The sequence below is a fragment of the Sorghum bicolor genome, chromosome 9, assembly GCF_000003195.3.
Source record: "Sorghum bicolor cultivar BTx623 chromosome 9, Sorghum_bicolor_NCBIv3, whole genome shotgun sequence".
NCBI lineage: Eukaryota > Viridiplantae > Streptophyta > Magnoliopsida > Poales > Poaceae > Sorghum > Sorghum bicolor.
This window is the reverse complement of record NC_012878.2, coordinates 9598285-9615955: the sequence shown is the minus strand read 5'-3', so window position 1 is coordinate 9615955 and position 17671 is coordinate 9598285. Positions and strand designations below refer to the sequence as shown.

Here is a 17671-nt window from a genome sequence, read left to right as displayed (position 1 = left end):
GCCAAGCCTCACGCGCCGCTCCCCGATGGCCTCCCTGCGAGCACCGTGGCGCTGACGGCCGTGCTCGCCGACGGCACCATCATCGTGGCATCCGACGACTGTCTTCTCGGGCCTCTCCTCGCTCTCCAACTCCGCCGTCGCCGCCCACGTCGTTGAGGTCGCCTCCATGCTGTGGGTCACCGCCGCCACCGCATATGGTGGGTGGCTGACCTCGTGCGGTGGATGTCGCGTGCCAAGTGGCGGTTCGCCGAGAAGCATAACGGCAGGGGCGACGACGAGGACGAGGCTTCCACCGTGCAGCTCCGGTCCGAGACGCGCATGAATCCCCAGGAGAGGGTGTGGAAGGCGGCGTTCAAGCGGCACAAGAACTTGGAGCGCTACATTACCAACATCGCCGGCGGCAGTGGCGAGAAGGTGTTCCAAGCGTTGGTCAACACCAGAGTGTCCTTGCTCAACATTCTGAGCACGTACATATAGAAACTGCCGTTCTGGAGTCAATCTATTGGTTCACCTACATCTTTCAAGAGATTTGATTTGAAATAGGGCGTTCTGAATTGCAAAAGTCGTAACTTTTGGCTGTGCTCTTGTCAACAAGCGATCGAATCTTAGTGCAAAATTCTTCTCCGAAGTCTTCGTTATCAAGACTCCAAAAAGGACATATAGATTGATCGGTGTCTATTAAGATTTTTGCATAACAGAATATACCATGTCCATGTGTGCCACGGTGAATCCGCTGATGAATTTTGATCGCCTATAGCTCCAGCCACCATAAGCGTTGGATCACGTTATTGCTCATCCAAAGTGTGCAGACTGCAGAGGTTGTCTGCAGCTGAACTGAACCACCAAATTTGAATCTGATCCATCCATAGACTAGAAAAACTAAGAAATTGACATTCATCCATCGCACGCGACACGGCCTGCACACTACTCCAAAGTACTATCCAGGTTTTAGTATTATCTAGGTTTAAAGTCCTAATTGATCCAATACTAGATCTGCCGTAGTTAGTGCTTATCTCTTACTAAAAGTCTATTTTATAGACTTATGACAAGTTTATTCAAGATTATAGCATTTACATTGTTAATAAAAACTTTTTTGATAATATATGATTTTATTATTCATGTTAAAATTAATTTTTTTCCCGTTGCAACGCACGGGCACTTTTACTAGTAAATAATAGTTACCATAAATAAAAGAAAGTGCTACAGTAGCGAAATTTAAAAAAAATTCACATCTAAACAAACCCTTACAAAACTAAGGAAAGCACGGTGTCCTCGACTCCACGTCCAGCCCAGTTAGTTGCCCCTAGGCTCTCAGCGCCACTGCCGCGCCAGCAACCAGGCGGTCCACGACTCCACGTCCAGCCCACTTAGTCGTCCCCAGCCCAGTACTTCACGTTGTTAGGGTCCCCCAGCACGCGCACGCACGGCGCACCCGGCAGCTTGGCAGCCGCAGCCGTCACCGCCAGTGTCGCGCTCGCCTCTCGCCCGGAGCCCCCGAGGCCGGAGCGGTCGCCCCTCGCCACCGGAGGCCGGAGCTTGCCCCTCGCCCCTCGCTCCCAAATCCTGCCTACGCCCGGTGAGCCTCCCTGATCTCGTCTCCCCGCGAGCCGGCGACCTCTCAGATCCGCCGGCCCCGTACCGCCTCTCTTCGCCCCCACTGCCAGATCCGGCTCTGCCTCCGCAAAATCCTGCGACATCGCAGACGATCCGGGGTGGAGAGCGGAGGTAGGTCGCAGCAGCCATGGCGGCCGCAGAGGAGAATAGCTCGCTGTTCCTGATTTTCATCCTCACCATGATCGCGCTGCCCCTCGTGCCCTACACGATCCTGCGTCTGTGTCGCGCTGCTTCCGAGAAGGCCAAGACCATCCACTGCCGCTGCTCGGGTTGCCACCGCTCCGGCAAGTACCGCAAGTCGATCTACAAGAGGGTGCGGATGGCGTTCTTGTTCTTTCGTTTTCCTTAAACTTCTTTGTGTTAGCTAATTTTTGGTTTCTGTTTCGAGGTGTAGCTGGCTTGCTTTTCTGACTAATAAGTTCTGCTTCCCTTGTGTCGCAGATATCCAACTTCTCCACGTGCAGTAACCTAACCATCGTTCTGCTCTGGATTGTTATGATATTCCTGGTTTACTACATAAAGCATGTTAGCCGTGAGGTATGTGAACTTTGAGCTACTTTAGAAATTGATGCTTTCAGAATTCAGATAGAGCAATTCTTTCTGTGATACAAGTATACTTATCAAGTTGACGTAACTGAAATCTGCTTCGTTGAACTTTTTGTTTTTGTTTTGTTGAATCAGCACTTGGAAGTGTGCTGTCCTAGTGCTCAACTGCTTATACTTTCCACTGTTTGCGTTTGCCTTTTTTTCTCACTGGTGGAAACTCATTTGGTTGTCATTTGTATGTGATGTGTCGAAACAATAATATGTGATTTTTACCTGATGCCAGATAGAGTTTCCTATTATAGATTTTTGCAACTTCAGGGTTTCACATGTCCCCGTCTCTTTATATGGAACAGGCCCATTATGTAACCATCTTTATATTGATATTGTGTAACCATTCAGTGAAATGAAGATATTATACATGCAAGTCTATAAGCATCTGACTTTGCTTTGAATTCTCTTAGGTCCAAGTTTTTGAGCCTTTCAGTATTCTTGGACTGGAATCTGGGGCATCTGAATCTGAGATCAAGAAATCATATAGGAGGCTTTCTATTCAGTACCATCCTGATAAAAATCCTGATCCAGGTATCTCCTTTGTAACACTATAATAATGCTGCTCAATGAAGAAAAATAAATATCTTACCTGGTGAACTCTTCTTATGCTTTCTCTCCCACACCTGGACCCAGAGGCTCATAAGTACTTCGTTGAATATATATCCAAGGCATATCAAGCATTAACTGATCCTATATCTCGCGAGAATTATGAGAAATATGGTCACCCTGATGGGCGGCAGGTAACATTAGCATCATTAGATCCTAATGTCTCAATGAAAGCTAAATTTTGTAACGTCATATTTCATGAACAGCTAAAGCTAATGGGCTATACATCTTGTTTATGATTCAGGGGATGCAAATGGGCATTGCTTTGCCCAAGTTTTTACTAAATATTGATGGTGCATCTGGTGGGATAATGCTTCTTGGAATAGTCGGGTTTTGTATATTATTGCCTTTGATGATAGCTGTTATTTATTTGTCAAGATCGTCAAAATATACCGGGAACTATGTCATGCATCAAACACTGTCCACTTACTACTACTTTATGAAGCCATCTCTTGCTCCAAGGTATGAACTTGTGAACTCGTCATTTAACATTGTCACCTTTGGTGTTCAATATTTGTGTTTCCCTAGCACATCTTGTTTAAAGTGAAAGTGCTTTGTATCTGTTTTTTGAATTTTCGATGTTAGACTGACATGAGTCCTGTAATGCCATGAGCAATAGAGGATTTTTGTTAATATTGAAAGTGAAAATGTTCTAGCAGTAGATCTTTTTTTTAAAAAAAACTTCTATTGGGTAAATATATTTGCACAGCTCGAATTTTACCTTTAAGCTTTGATGAGTTGATTAAAAAAATAAGATGCAATGCACATACAAAACCACAGTGCCTGATGAAATCATTGCTAAGTCTTGAATGACAACATCAAGAATCTTCTTTTCCAAAACCGCATAATGGTAGAAATGATAATGCATTTTTTCCTTAACATTTTTTTATTGCTGCTGACCACACCCCAGGGGCTAGTATATATTTTAACTAGCTTTTATATCTGGTCATAGTTCTTATGGCGTAAAGGTGAGGCACGGTGATGGGGGGGCGCCTGGACGCCTAGGCGCCCGCCTTGCCCGCCTAGGCGCCCATTCTGCAAGGCGATGGCGGGGCGCCTGGACGCCTAGGCGACGCCTTGAGAACTATGTATCTGGTAGATTAAATGAGTTCATGCTTTCTTCGAGTTTCCAAAACATACTTCTATTTTGGGTTCTTTATACTTGCTAGCCTTAGAGCAACTCCAAGAGAAGCTATTTTTGGTTTTGAATCTAATTTAGACAATTTTTGGCATAAAATAGGCCCAATAGATATTGTATCTGCCTTTCTAAAATACTTAAATACGCAGCCAGCTATCCCATGAATTCCGCTAGGTAAAGAAAGCCAACCTACGAGGCTCGCCATCGCGCCTCCCGTGCAATTTCCTGGGCACGGGGAGTCCTTCCCGCCAGAGAGCTTTACGCGGCATTATTCTCCCGCTGGTAGACTGCTTTCCTCTTGTCTAAGCTTTGACCCTTCCTGTCTGCAACCACTGTCGTGCCTTGGAGAAGACAATAGCCCTGCGCCCCCTGTCATGTGGTGCTGGAGCTGGATGAGGAGTAAATTGGTGCACAGCATCGCGCCCACCAGTGCTGCTTCCCTCTGGGAGCCGGTCCATGGTGTTAGGGTGTTGCCATCATCGCGGCACACACCATCGGAGTGTGGTGGCGACCTGGGCCGCTGCTCATCAACATCATCACAGATACAGAAATTCACATAGCTGTGTTCCATCGCGCTCCCTGTCCCTGTGCCGCCCCAGTGCCCCACACAGGCCGAGCTGCAGCGGGAGGCCATATCGGCGTGCGAGCGACGGTGGGAACAGGCACAGCTCAACCGGTCCCACGCGGGCACCAGGGGCGCGCTCAAGAGTCTCTCGTCATCAGCTGCACCCGCACCACAGAGGCTCTGCAGGCCACCAAACTCTGGGGCTGGGTCGAAGGAACAGCTCTAGTAGTAGGAGACTAGCGTGCATGCATGCATTATTTGCTTTCATTTGTTCTGTCTTTCTATTGTTGTTCTTCCTTGTAGTGGCAAACACACATGCTGCTGGTACTAGCTAGGGGAAAGACGACGCTGCACGGCTCCAGCAGTAGCAGACTAGCAGCAGTGTTATTCTTTTAATGGAGTACTAGGCTACTAGTAGGTACTAGCTAGGGGAAAGACGAAAGGTTGAAGGGTCGGAGGGCGAACCAGAACACCTAGTGATCGGGGTTTGATTGATGACGTTACAGCTTCAAATATGGATATGGAAAAATTTAGCTAGGCTGTTGTGTTACTCTACTTTTTAGGTGTATTTTCTATTTAGTTAATTTGGCATCTCTTTTTTACATCAACTCTTCGAGTTGCTGTTAGAGGTCTTGTTTATTTTTGTCTTATACGAGCAAAGGTTTCGTGCCCATGTCATAGCAAACTTATGGATGACACGAGTCCATGCTCTTCAAGGAAACTTCTATTTTGGGTCTTAATTACCTTGCTAGCCTTCAAAATCATGTTTCTTTTTCCCTTTTCTGAGCCATGGGTTTCCATGTCACAGCAAAGTTATGGATGTCTTCATCAAGGCTGCCGAATATATGGAGATGCCAGTTCGACGCAGTGATGATGAACCCCTGCAAAAATTGTTTGTAGCTGTTAGAAGTGAGTTAAATCTGGACTTAAAGAACATTAAGACAGAACAAGCAAAATTCTGGAAGCAGCATCCATCACTAGTAAAGGTTGGTCTTTTCTGATTAGATTCTATGATACACAAAATATAAACTGATCTCCACAATCTGAAAAGTTCTACAATCTTATACCTGTTTATTTTATTGCAGATGGAACTGCTGATTCAGGCGCATCTCACGTGTGAGTCATTTTCTTTGACCCCAGCACTTCTTAAAGATTACAGACATATGCTTGAACTTGCACCTCGTCTTCTGGAAGAACTTGTTAAGGTACTTGTTTGAATGTCTTGCTCATTAGATTTCTGTCCTTGATAGTATTTTAGCACACTTCATAATTTATGATGTTTTGTATTTATCCTTTCTGTTAAAATTTTGTAACAAACTCAGACCACCAGTTGTAGACATATTTAACTTTTTGGTTTTCCTACTTTTTTAACTTGTTTATATAAGTTGGATTGATAACATACATATTTAATTGGAATTAATATAAGCAATTCGCAATTAAGGTCATTCTTTCATAAAAGTTAAGCATGAGGCATCCATAAAAGCAAGTAAAGGAACTATGAACCTGCATGTTCTGTGTAGTAGTATCATGATCTGCCTGGAAAATAATACAAAAATAACAATTTAGGTTTCTTATCAAACTGAAGTATGGTCACCTGATTTGCATGCATCTAAACAGATGACTGAAACACTATAAATTTGTGTCACTGAAGAGCTTTCCATGCCTATTGTTTGGTGTTCATAGAAACATCCAATAGAATTAACGTGACAAAAGTAGTGATAGTTACAAAACTAAATAATGGGCACATGTAGAGAATGTGACTACAGAACAGGAGTATCGTTTCTGAGTTGTATATAAAGGGCGCATCAACTTTCAATTGATTTATCGTCTCTACAAATAAATCAGTAAATGAAAAAATCAAGTTGGTGACTATATTATTGGATGAAACTGAACGGTGCCTGATTGGTTGAACATAACAGCATGCATACTAAGTCAACACTGAACAGTCACAGATTGATTTGGTCTTATTTACAAGTGTAAGGAAGGAAAGCTGAATTATGTTCCTGTTGCAATCAACAGGCATACTTTTTTTTTTCTCGAACACGCAAGAGAGTTGCGTATCATTGTATTAGTAGAAGAAAAAACTAGAAAAGGAGTCATACATAGACCCAAACACACACCCACACCTCCGCACCTTCTCTGATGTAGGCAGAAGAACTTCAAGGATAGAAAGCTTTTCCAAGCAAGTCAGGCTCCTCTCCATAATGATCTCTGGTGAATGACAATCTAAAACCAGCAAAGGGAAAAAGGAGGACAGCAAATGGGTGCAGTTGATTGGGCTCGGGAATGTCTGGTGCTGGGTGCTGGCATCTTATTAACAAGGCATCGGTCTTCTGCTTTGGGGAGGAGACAGATAGACAGATTGGGGAGGCCGGAAAGGACAGCAAGCAGGCGGTGTGGAGGGGAAACACATGGCTTCAGGGATGCAAATTGACGGGTCTTGTGTGTGTGTGTATCGATGTGAAAGGGCTGGATAGATGATAGATCATAAAAATTAGGATCGAACAGTGGAGCGTTAGTGATGATGTGGCTGCATGAGATGCATGAAAATCAGGTAGTGGGTGTTTCATATTTAGAGATAGAAGATAGAAGGTATGTAAACAGATTAATGTTTCCGGTCTGGTGATGTGATGTTTCCGATAAAGAAAAAAAATGCCATCCTCTCTTACCTGGACCATGGCACAAGCTAGGAATATTAAATCTCATGCACATTGTATGTGTTTGGCAAACCATTCGTACTCCTATTTCAAGCTTTGATAGTTAAAAAGTTCTATTGTACTTTGAATAGAGGCCGCATTATGTTGTAATTTCACTTTATGCTTTGAACTAGCTCAGTGATCCCCTCCTCCCCCCACCAAAAAAAAGAACGCTTCATACATACATTGAAATACTCATTGGCTTGCAGATTGCAGTTCTACCAAGGAATCCCCATGGTTTTGGATGGCTCCGGCCTGCAATTGGTGTTATTGAGCTTTCTCAAAATATTGTCCAGGTACTTCTGTCTACAACCTGATTTTTTGTGAGACAACTGGTGAACCATGTCATCTACCCTGATCCACATAGGTTGGAAGGGATTGAGGTGCCCTCCTAACCCATGTGGATTGGGGTGGATTGCATTGCAATGCAGCCAAACAAGCCCTTATGTGGCTTAAGTGAGTATTCAGGCATATGTTTACTTTTTTATGTGTGCATTTTTCAGCTGTCATTTCTTGTGGACAATCAGCTGCTGATTAGCTTATCCTATGATTTTGTCGAAACTGTTCATGATGGAATACTAGCTGCTGCCATTTGTTCAAAATCTTACACTTTTAGCGGGATTGTAAACTAGATCTTATGATATGAATATTATGCAAGGTCATTGCATTTGCCTGTGTCCTATGATTTACACTTTTAGCTTATACTAACATTTATAGATTCTTGTGATCCGATTTCTTTTTAGCCTGTCACTGCATTTGCATCCAGTATGCAAGGTCATTCCTCACCATTATTTGCAATGTTGTATTGGGATGACACATGCAGGCTGTACCACTAAGTGCACGAAAAGCTAGTGGAGGTAACTCGGAAGGAATAGCACCTTTCTTGCAGCTTCCGCATTTCACAGAAGCAACTGTGAAAAAGATTGCTCGTAAGGTATTTCCTCACTGCCCTTTGAAATTCTTTTTGCAGATAAGTAGATTAATTAAATCAATTTAAAAATTGATGGCATATCTTTTTTAACTCTGGAATGTAACAACGTTATTCTGTGTTCGACTACAGAAAATCCGTGCCTTCCAAGAACTTTGTGACATGTCTGTGGAGGATCGTGCTGCATTGCTCACACAAGTTGCTGGGCTTTCTGAAGAACAAGCCCGCGATGTGGAGCTTGTCCTGGAGATGATTCCTTCTATTGAAGTAGACATTAAATGCGAGACTGAAGGTGAAGAGGGCATTCAAGAGGGTGATGTGGTGACAATGTATGCTTGGGTCTCACTACAACGGCGTAATGGACTTACTGCTGCTCTTCCCCATTGTCCCAACTTCCCGTTCCACAAGGAAGAAAACTTCTGGCTGCTTCTAGCTGATGTGGCATCTAATGATGTCTGGTTGTCACAGAAAGTCAGCTTCATGGATGAGGCCACTGCCATAACTGCAGCATCAAAAGCTATACAAGAGACCCAGGAAGCACTAGGTGCAAGTGCAAAGGAAATAGGAAATGCAGTTAAGGAGGCAGTTGACAGGGTGAAGAAAGGCAGTAGGCTGGTAATGGGCAAGTTCCAAGCCCCAGCAGAGGGTACTCACAACCTCACCTCTTTTTGTTTGTGCGACTGTTGGATAGGCTGTGACACCAAGACCAGCTTCAAGCTCAAGGTGCTGAAGCGCAGCCGTGCTGGAACAAGAGGCCATGTGCCTGAAGAAGGGCCAGCGGCAGCCACAGAGGATGGTATTGAGGAGGAAGAGGAGGAAGAGGAAGAGGAGTATGATGACTATGAGAGCGAGTACAGTGATGACGAGGAGGACGACAAGAACAAGGGGAAAGGGAAGGGGAAGGTCGTGAACGGATCGGCCCATCAAGGGGCTGAATCTGATATAGATTCAGGCAGCGATGAGTGATTCTATACTGTGTTATGTTGAGAAAAAAAACATAGAGCTTAACACCATCTGTTTTTTTTTTAATTTGAACATATCCCCTCTATTTATAGATGGTATAATAGTTACTCAGTTTTGTTAACTAATAAATTGAGATGAGACTGATTGGTTACAAAAGAGCCGAGCAAAACTAGCTTACTATCCGAGTTGACCTGGGATTGCATGGTCATTCTCCAAAGTGCAAGCGTTTCGCCCAAGCCTATTACCCGTGTAATGTAGGTTCCTGACATACTTATTTACCCGTGTAGTGTAGGTTCCTGACATACTTATTTTAAATGCCATATTGTGCTGTTTTCTTGAATTTCTGGATCACCTAATTATTATTACATGGAACTGGGGATGATGAATCTGTAAATATGTTTAATTTTGGTAGGTTATACAGGTAACCCGTAAAATTTAAATTATGTCTATTTGTAGGTTCACGGATAATCGGACTTGCATGTATGTGGATCTTCATACTAAGGAATATGTTGATCTCATTTAGGTTGGTTTGCTCATAATTTAATCTTGAAGCTGATTTCTTCTAGCCCAGGAATGAGTGGATCCATGGCTGTCACACACTCCAGCCCAAGAAGCCAATCCGTGTGGTAGGAAGTTCTGTTCTATTTCGGGCCACATTCTAGCTCAAGAAGCCAATCCGGGTGGTAGGAAGTCCTGTTCTATTTCGGGCCACATTCTAGCCCAAGAAGCCAATCTAGGTGGTAGGAGGTCCGGTTCTTTTCTGAGCCACAGAGATAATGAAAAGCAAAGCCAAATTTTGTTTCGGCCTAGTTTTAATTCCACGCCGGGCCAAAACGAACATACATTTTCATTCACATACGAATTAAACATGGCAATCCACCGGAATGGGCCCAAGAATGGGTCAATCTGACTTAAACGAACGAGGCCTTAAAGGTGTTTTGGCTGGAGGACAAATGACAGTCTCATAATTTTCAACCTAAAAAATTTATTTTTCTACATTTGACCCGTGTGTTTTCATATTTTTGGAAAAATCCAGAAACAATACGGAATACGGAATACAGAATACAGAGTGGAAGTCTCTGGAATCTGGATGGAAACAGGGAAGATATTTTTCCACCTGTATTTTCGGAATTCGGTATTTTGTTGGATTTTTTCTAAATTTGTTTTGAATTTCACCCGGATTTCAGCCTGGTCCATGAAACCTTGTATCTTGACATCTCATCTCAAAGGCCCAACACTGCAGCCCAACACAGACACAGGCATAGCCGCACATTGCACAGGGTGTGGGATAGTGTTGGCAATGGGTAAATCCCCATCGGGTATGAACTCCCTAGACCCATCCCCGTGACAACAATATGACACCACGGGTATCCCCATATACAGTGATGGGTGGAGGAATTTCTCCAGACCCATACCCGGGTGGGTAAATTAGACCCGGCGGGTCACCCATACCCGCCAAACATCAGCAATTCACAATCACCAGTCACGTAGTAGCAATTCACAAGCATCGTCACATAGCCATTCACAAGCATCGTCAAATAGCCACCTCACTATATACCTAGCAAATAGCAACATAATAATTTCTGCTGCAACCACTAGTCACAACACCATAATAGTTCATTGTCTATACAAATCACGTAATAGAGAGTAGTACTTTGCTAGCACTACATAAGGTTTCAGTGTATGGGCTGCCGGTGGACTGGTGGCTGGTGGGCTTCTTTATTTTTGGGCTGGGTATTTTTCACCCATGGTAAATAGGTATGGGGACTACTAGAACGTCCCCATACCCGCGTACCCAATGGATGAAGGGTTTGCTCCGTTTGTGTACCCATGGGTACTGGTTTCACTCCATATTAGAGCAGGTACAATAATGGGCTTATAGCCAAGCTAATGCTGATGTGGAGGAGAGAAGAGAGGAGAGAGATGATAGCTTGGCTCTTAGTTAAGCACCAAGCTGGGCACGGATGCATAGGTAGTAGTGGGCCCAAAAAGCAAATGTTGTGAGAAGAAAGAAGAAAGAGAATGTGTTTTAGAGATAAGTAGGAGACAACTTATTGTATAACTTGGCTCTAATTATTTGGCTTATAGCCAAGCACTTGGCTCTATTATTGACCTTGCTCTTACTACCCTAATAGAGTAAATACCCATCGGGTCACGGGTCGCGGGCCCCTATTGACATCTTCAGTGTGGGAACAGGCACTAGTTCGTTCTCTACAAACTGCGACAGCTTCGTGCACAGAAGCGATGTCCACGGTAGCCTAAATGTGTTCGCCCGTTCGATCTGCCCAGTTACAGGTCCAGATTTGTTTCACTGTTGACTTCTAGAAGCAGGTTTACTTGCTGCGGATCTGATTCTGTTAATTCTTTTGGTGGTCCCATGCTGTTCCCTGCTTCTCGTCGTAACGAGCGCTTTAGCTACCGCTTCCGGTCTCCTGTTTGGGTTCCATTACCTTTCTTGGTCGTTCTCGGCGCTTCCATCTTCTTCAGACCGGTACGTACAATAACATATTCAAAACCCTTTTGAAACCACTCAAATTAGCACCCCCTCCTCTGCGCGGACGCGCGCCCCTGCCACTAGCAGTACTACTTTCCATGTCGTGTACGTGCGTACGCACAACTGGATGAGCTTGTTAGTAGTACTTTTCTTTTAGGAAATGACAGTTCAATACTTCAATGTACGTTTTAGATCAATTAGCTACGAACATATATTTACTCTATTTTGTTCCAAATACAATTCTATTAGCTGAACATATATTTACTCCATGTTATTCCGAATACAGTTCTAATATAATACAGTAATAGGTCAAATTATAAAAAATACAATTCTATCTATAATATAATAATGAGACAAACAATTTTATATACACTGGTGCAGGACGGGGCATTAGCACCGGTCGAGAAGGGTCTGTTGCCCCGGTTCCCGAGCCGGTGCTGCCCTTCCAGGACTAAAGGCCTACCCTTTAGTCCCGGTTCGGGGAACCGGGGCTAAAGCCCCCCTTTAACACCGGTTGGTAACCAACCGGTGTTAAAGGATCCTGCCAGGGCTGCCACGTTGCAGTGTTAAAGGGTTTCTTTTCTTTTGGTTCACTTCTTCGGTTCTATTTATTGTTTTTATTTAATAATAATAATAGGTTTTTCAATACATGTTTTTACTGATACAATAATATATTTATATTACACGCATATTAAGCATATATAAATGAAAATTATAGACTTAGCTTTATAATTAAGCTTTGCCTATAATAAAATGAATAGGTCACATCAAAAATTAAATAGATATGTAAAAAGCTTTATATATATATATAGTTTTATATGTACAAAATTCGTGACACATATATACACATAGAGTTTTTTCTCCCAATGTCTACAAACGATACAAATGATCATCGTTGTTTGGAATAAAAGTTTCGTTGCCGTTGAAGTGAAACTCGCCGTTTGGATTGATCACTTGCTCGCGGAGAAATTCTGCTATCATCTCTTGGATAGCTTTGATTCGGTCTTTTTGTATGACCTTTTCCCTCAACCATTCCGTCTTTAATTTGAAATAAATAAAAAAGGTATTAGTTATCTAAGTTATTCAATATAATTCAGGAGATAATGAAAAGAGACATGAAACGTACTCTGAGCGTCTCTGTGGTTGTTTGATTTACTTGTGCCATCATGAATTTGCACACGTAATATACACATAGATTGTTCCCCCTTCTTGTCTTAAACACCACTGTACGATATATATATATATATATATACATACACAATGTAGTTTATGAAGATGAGAGTAACTACACGTACGTGTACAAAGGAATTTCCCTATATATATATATATATATATATATATGCTATTCTACACCCTAGGTGTAGAATACTATTCTACACCAAATTGTTATACTGAACAGAATTCAGTATTGTTCAGTACCCAGTACTTCGTGGTCCTGGGTGTACGGCTGTATGATACTGAACGTTGTTCAGTACTGCTCAGTATTTTTTGTGCTCAGTTTTGACTTGCGGTGTAGAATAATATTCTACACCTAGGGTGTAGTATATTATAGTAAATTAGTATATAAAATTATCATAAATGGAGGTGGCTACAGAATAATATATTTTGTAGCTAGCTACAGAGTATACTCTCCCTATATATATATATATATATATATATATATATATAATATTTTGGTTGATCTATGTTCATTTTTTTTATATCGTCGTAGCGTTAGCACGGGCAATATACTAATCTGTCGAAGAGGTTAGCACGAGCAATATACTAATGTGACCACGAGAGGCTGATTTCTAGATACTCTCTTAGGGTTAAATGATTGCATGTTTAGCTAATTTCCTTTGGTTTCTAATTCGCAAAAAAATCCTTTGTTTGCTGGCTTAGGTTCCTTCGTGATTGTTTGACATGTCTTTAAACAAAAATATGATATTGCATATTCAGTTTTTATGATACTATTTCTATTGTGCTAAATTCAGAATTTGAGTTTATGGAAGGGGATGCTACCAACATGGCACTTTTGAGAGGATGGAGGCTGTGAAAGGTTGGCTAGAGGGGGGGGAGGTAAATAGCCTAATAAAAATTCTACAACAACACTAAAAGCACTTTATTAGTATATAAGATGGCGAAACAAATTTGGCACTAGCTCTACAAGGGTGATGCAAGCCTTCTACCTAATCTAGTTTCTATAGTCTCTAAGTAAGCACACAAAGACTATGTCACTACTTACCCCTAGGTGATCAGCTAAGCAAGAGAGCTACACAAACTAGTTAGCAAGGTAGAGCAAAGGGGTTAGGAATGATATACCACCGTGTAGACGATGAGCCAATCAATCACAAGAGGATGCCAATGAAGACCAATCACCTCAGAATCAAATGTTGACACAATGATTTTTTTATCGAGATTCACTTGTTTGCCGGCAAGCTAGTCCTCATTATGGCGACACACTCACTTAGAGGTTACTAGGCAAATTGACCTCACATGCCAACCCTCACTAGGTGCCCCTCAATCAACACAAGATGAGGATCACACAAGCCATGAGCAATCCACTATAGTATCTTTTGGCTCTCCGCTAGGAAAAGGTCAAGAACACCTCACAATCAGCACGATCAAAGCCGGAGACAATCACCAACCTCTGCTCGATGCTCCTCGCTGCACCATGCCATCTAGGAGTCGTCAAACTCCAAGAGTAACAAGCAAATTCCGCAGCAAAACACGATCACCATGTGCCTTTAGATGCAATCACTCAAGCAATACACTTGGATGCTCTCCCAATCTCACACGATGATCAAACTATGATGCAATGGAGTGGGAGGGTGTTGGCTAGGCTCACAAGGTTGCTATTTCAATGAAAAATAGCTAAGAGAGGGTGAGCCCAAGCTGGCCAACAACTATTTATAGACACCCCAAATAAATAGAGCAATTGGCTCTCTCACTGGACATAAATTGGGGGCATCAGACGCAGGCAACTAGCGTTCGATGCTCAGATGGCAGCCATATGTCTAGCTTTTGAATCTCACGCGTTGATCTCTAATGGTCATGAAGTCTGTCAACACTGCGGTTAAAGAGGGCATTGAACGCTTTGACGAAACCCACCGGACGTTGAGCTTCACATCGGATACTACTCAGAGAGGTCCAGAAACCCTCGGGGACACATTGGACGCGTTTGACGGTGCTACATCGGACGTACCTCAGCATCTGACGCACGCTGCCTAGCAAACTGCTCATGAACCATCTGCCACAACACTATTCATCTTCCTCATGCCATTCATGCTACTCGCCCGACCACACCACCACCTACCGCCCTGCCGTGGCGCGCTAGGGTCTCACCAAAGCTCAGCTGCCACGGCTGCAGCTGCGGAGCTCTAGCGAGACCCAACCACCCCCGTGGTGGCCTCCCTCTTCCCCTCCCCTTCTCCCGCTGCCACCATGGCCTCGCCCTGCCCTAACCTGTCCCGGCCGCTAGGGCCCCTAAACCGCATGGCTGTCGTCCCATCATCTGGCCGACCTACCTCTAGAGTTGGGAGAGAGAGAGAGAGGAGAATCTTGTCAGAACCCTAACTCACAGATCCAGTAGGAGGATGAGGAGGAGGAGGCCTACCTCACTGGATCCTCCATGGCCACCGCCGGATCTTCCATAAAAACTTAACTGTGGTGGGCATTTTACATTTATCGTGGCGGTTTTTGCAACCGCCATGGCCATAAAATCACAGTTAATTGAGACTTAACTGAGGCGGTTCATACAACCGTCTCGGTTAATCCATTAACCATGGCAGGCGACATAAGGAAACCGCTACGGTAAATACACATTAACCGTGGCGGTTGTCTTATGTTGCCCACCACAGTTAATGGATTAATTGAGGCGATTGTATTATGTCACCCGCCTCGATTAAAGTTTTAATGGGGGCAGTTGTTTTTAACTGTCTGTCTCTGTTAATGTTTCACATTAAAAAAATGCTTTCAAATTCGGATTTCAATTTTGCTAATATTCTTTTTCGAGCAAAATTTTAATAATATTAATATAGATATAGCAGCAATAGATGGCAAACATATATATACATTCATGCATGTTAAATTTAAAACAACCAACATTAGTGATCACATCATTGTTTTTATAACCACATATCATTCACATCATTCATGCAAACATGGTCCTACATATCATCTAAGGTGGGCAACAAGTAATCCTTCATTTGTAACCCTTTTTCCTTGTCGCTCCAGTTTCTGATCCTCTTGAACTTTGCATCGAGAGCTAACTCACTTTCCTTGTTGAAGAATGTTTGACCTTCATGTGAGGCCTCGATGATAAACTTACATATGTTTGCTATAGTTTATCTGAACTGAGGGTCAACCTCCTCCCTTTCCCACCAACCTTGTGCTTTCTTAAGCTGCCGCCAGCTACTACATATCTGCTGCACGTCCTCAAGTACTCACAAACATAGAATCCACATGAAACTGAGTCATAGGGTTGTTTAGCACACTTTAAGATACAACTAGTAGTGAGTATAGTATTGTAAAAAATAGTAGTAGTAGTGGTGGTTGTAGTAGTAGTGTAGTAGTAGTACATTATTAGTATTGTTACTTACCGAGAAATCACGCTTGAGTTTTAGTTTTTTGCCGTTCTTGATCTTTGACTTCTCAGATCTCTGACCATAGCACTTAGGATCTTCCACATACTTCTTATAAGCACTGTACCAAAAATTACTAGTGTCAACGACAATTTGAAGACGTTTATATGTTAACTGTAAATGAATAAGAATATGTTTTGCCACTTACTATCTCAAAACGCTTTCAATGTGCTTGTACCCTACTTTGTTTGTTTCCCGTAAAGAGTCTAATATACAGGCCATCCCGAGGATAGATTATAAATGCTATCTAGTGACCCATGATGCCATAACTACACCATTCGAACGATACATATTTGAAATGGTCAAATATGAGAAGTCATGGTCTTAGTTGCAATATATATAATCAAAGTATCTTTTGATCTTACCCGAACTGGTGGGCGGCCATGATGCATCCATCTCCTTGGACCTCCTTCATGGCCCCATAGAGGTACATTCCCGCCTGATACCTATATTTGATTAGCAGATCTATCCTATATTTCATTCTCTGTTCCGAATTTAAGTTCACTAAGTCTTCATGAGTGTCCGGTATATCGTAACCCGCAATGGTTCTCTCTGTAAGAAGGATCAGAGACAGATAGACAATATCTTTGTTCAAATCTTTGCTTACATAGGCTTGCATCCTGTGTTGATATTAATTACGCACATGAAAGAATCAAAAAGAAATAATCCACAAGCGCATAGATATCGGTGAACACTTCACCCGAGAGATAATTCTAGAGTATCGTATTTATATATCCGCAAGGAGAAAACATGCAAAAAAAACTAACCCGGTCTTAACTACTACCCTAGGGCTGCAAGACAAGATAGCAAAATTAAGCAATATAGAGAACTCCTTCATCAGTGTTATTCTAACCTATGGTAAGCTGTGTAGTTACTGTTCTAAGGGGGTACCTAGAGAAAGAGACACCTTAGAGAGTGCTTAACCCTGGCACAATAAATCCTACCTTACCTCCTGATGGGACATGGATTACAGAGACACAAGGAGACTGTCACTTCCCCCCAATGCTACCACAAATCCGGCCAGATATGGAGTATCTACGAGCATTCCTAGCCCAAGCACCATGCTTACGCTACGAATGATTACTGTATTCCCTACACGAAGCGAATAAAGTAAAGTTGTAAACCAAAGAACAATAAGAACAATAAACTTACGAGTATTAGAAGTTGAATTGCTAAATGATTCTAGAACCAAGCCTCGAGCTAGGAGACTTGATTCCATAGATACAAGAAAGAAGACACCGATAGGCCGGGCTTCCTCCACTTCTATCTTCATCCTATACTCTCTCAATCTCTCTTGTTGCTATAACCCTAAAGAGACATATCCGTTCGAGGGACCCCTCTCTGGCTAATTCTCTCTAGAAAATATGAATTAGGGTTTCTGAATTAGCTACTAAGCCAGGGGGCCAGACTTGTATTTGTAGCCCCCTAGAAAGCACCATAGCTCTCAG

The 17671-nt window shown here is 42.8% G+C and overlaps 1 protein-coding gene across 1 annotated transcript; it reads left to right on the top strand.

Moving 5' to 3' along the window:
- On the top strand, window positions 1410-9263 carry LOC110430220 (dnaJ protein ERDJ2). Its single transcript, XM_021447470.1, has 10 exons — window positions 1410-1927; window positions 2056-2151; window positions 2622-2742; window positions 2845-2951; window positions 3062-3279; window positions 5329-5506; window positions 5606-5725; window positions 7426-7512; window positions 8040-8150; window positions 8277-9263. Exons 1-10 carry the CDS (start codon window positions 1742-1744, stop codon window positions 9108-9110), a joined length of 2058 nt encoding a protein of 685 aa, XP_021303145.1. The 5' UTR covers window positions 1410-1741; the 3' UTR covers window positions 9111-9263.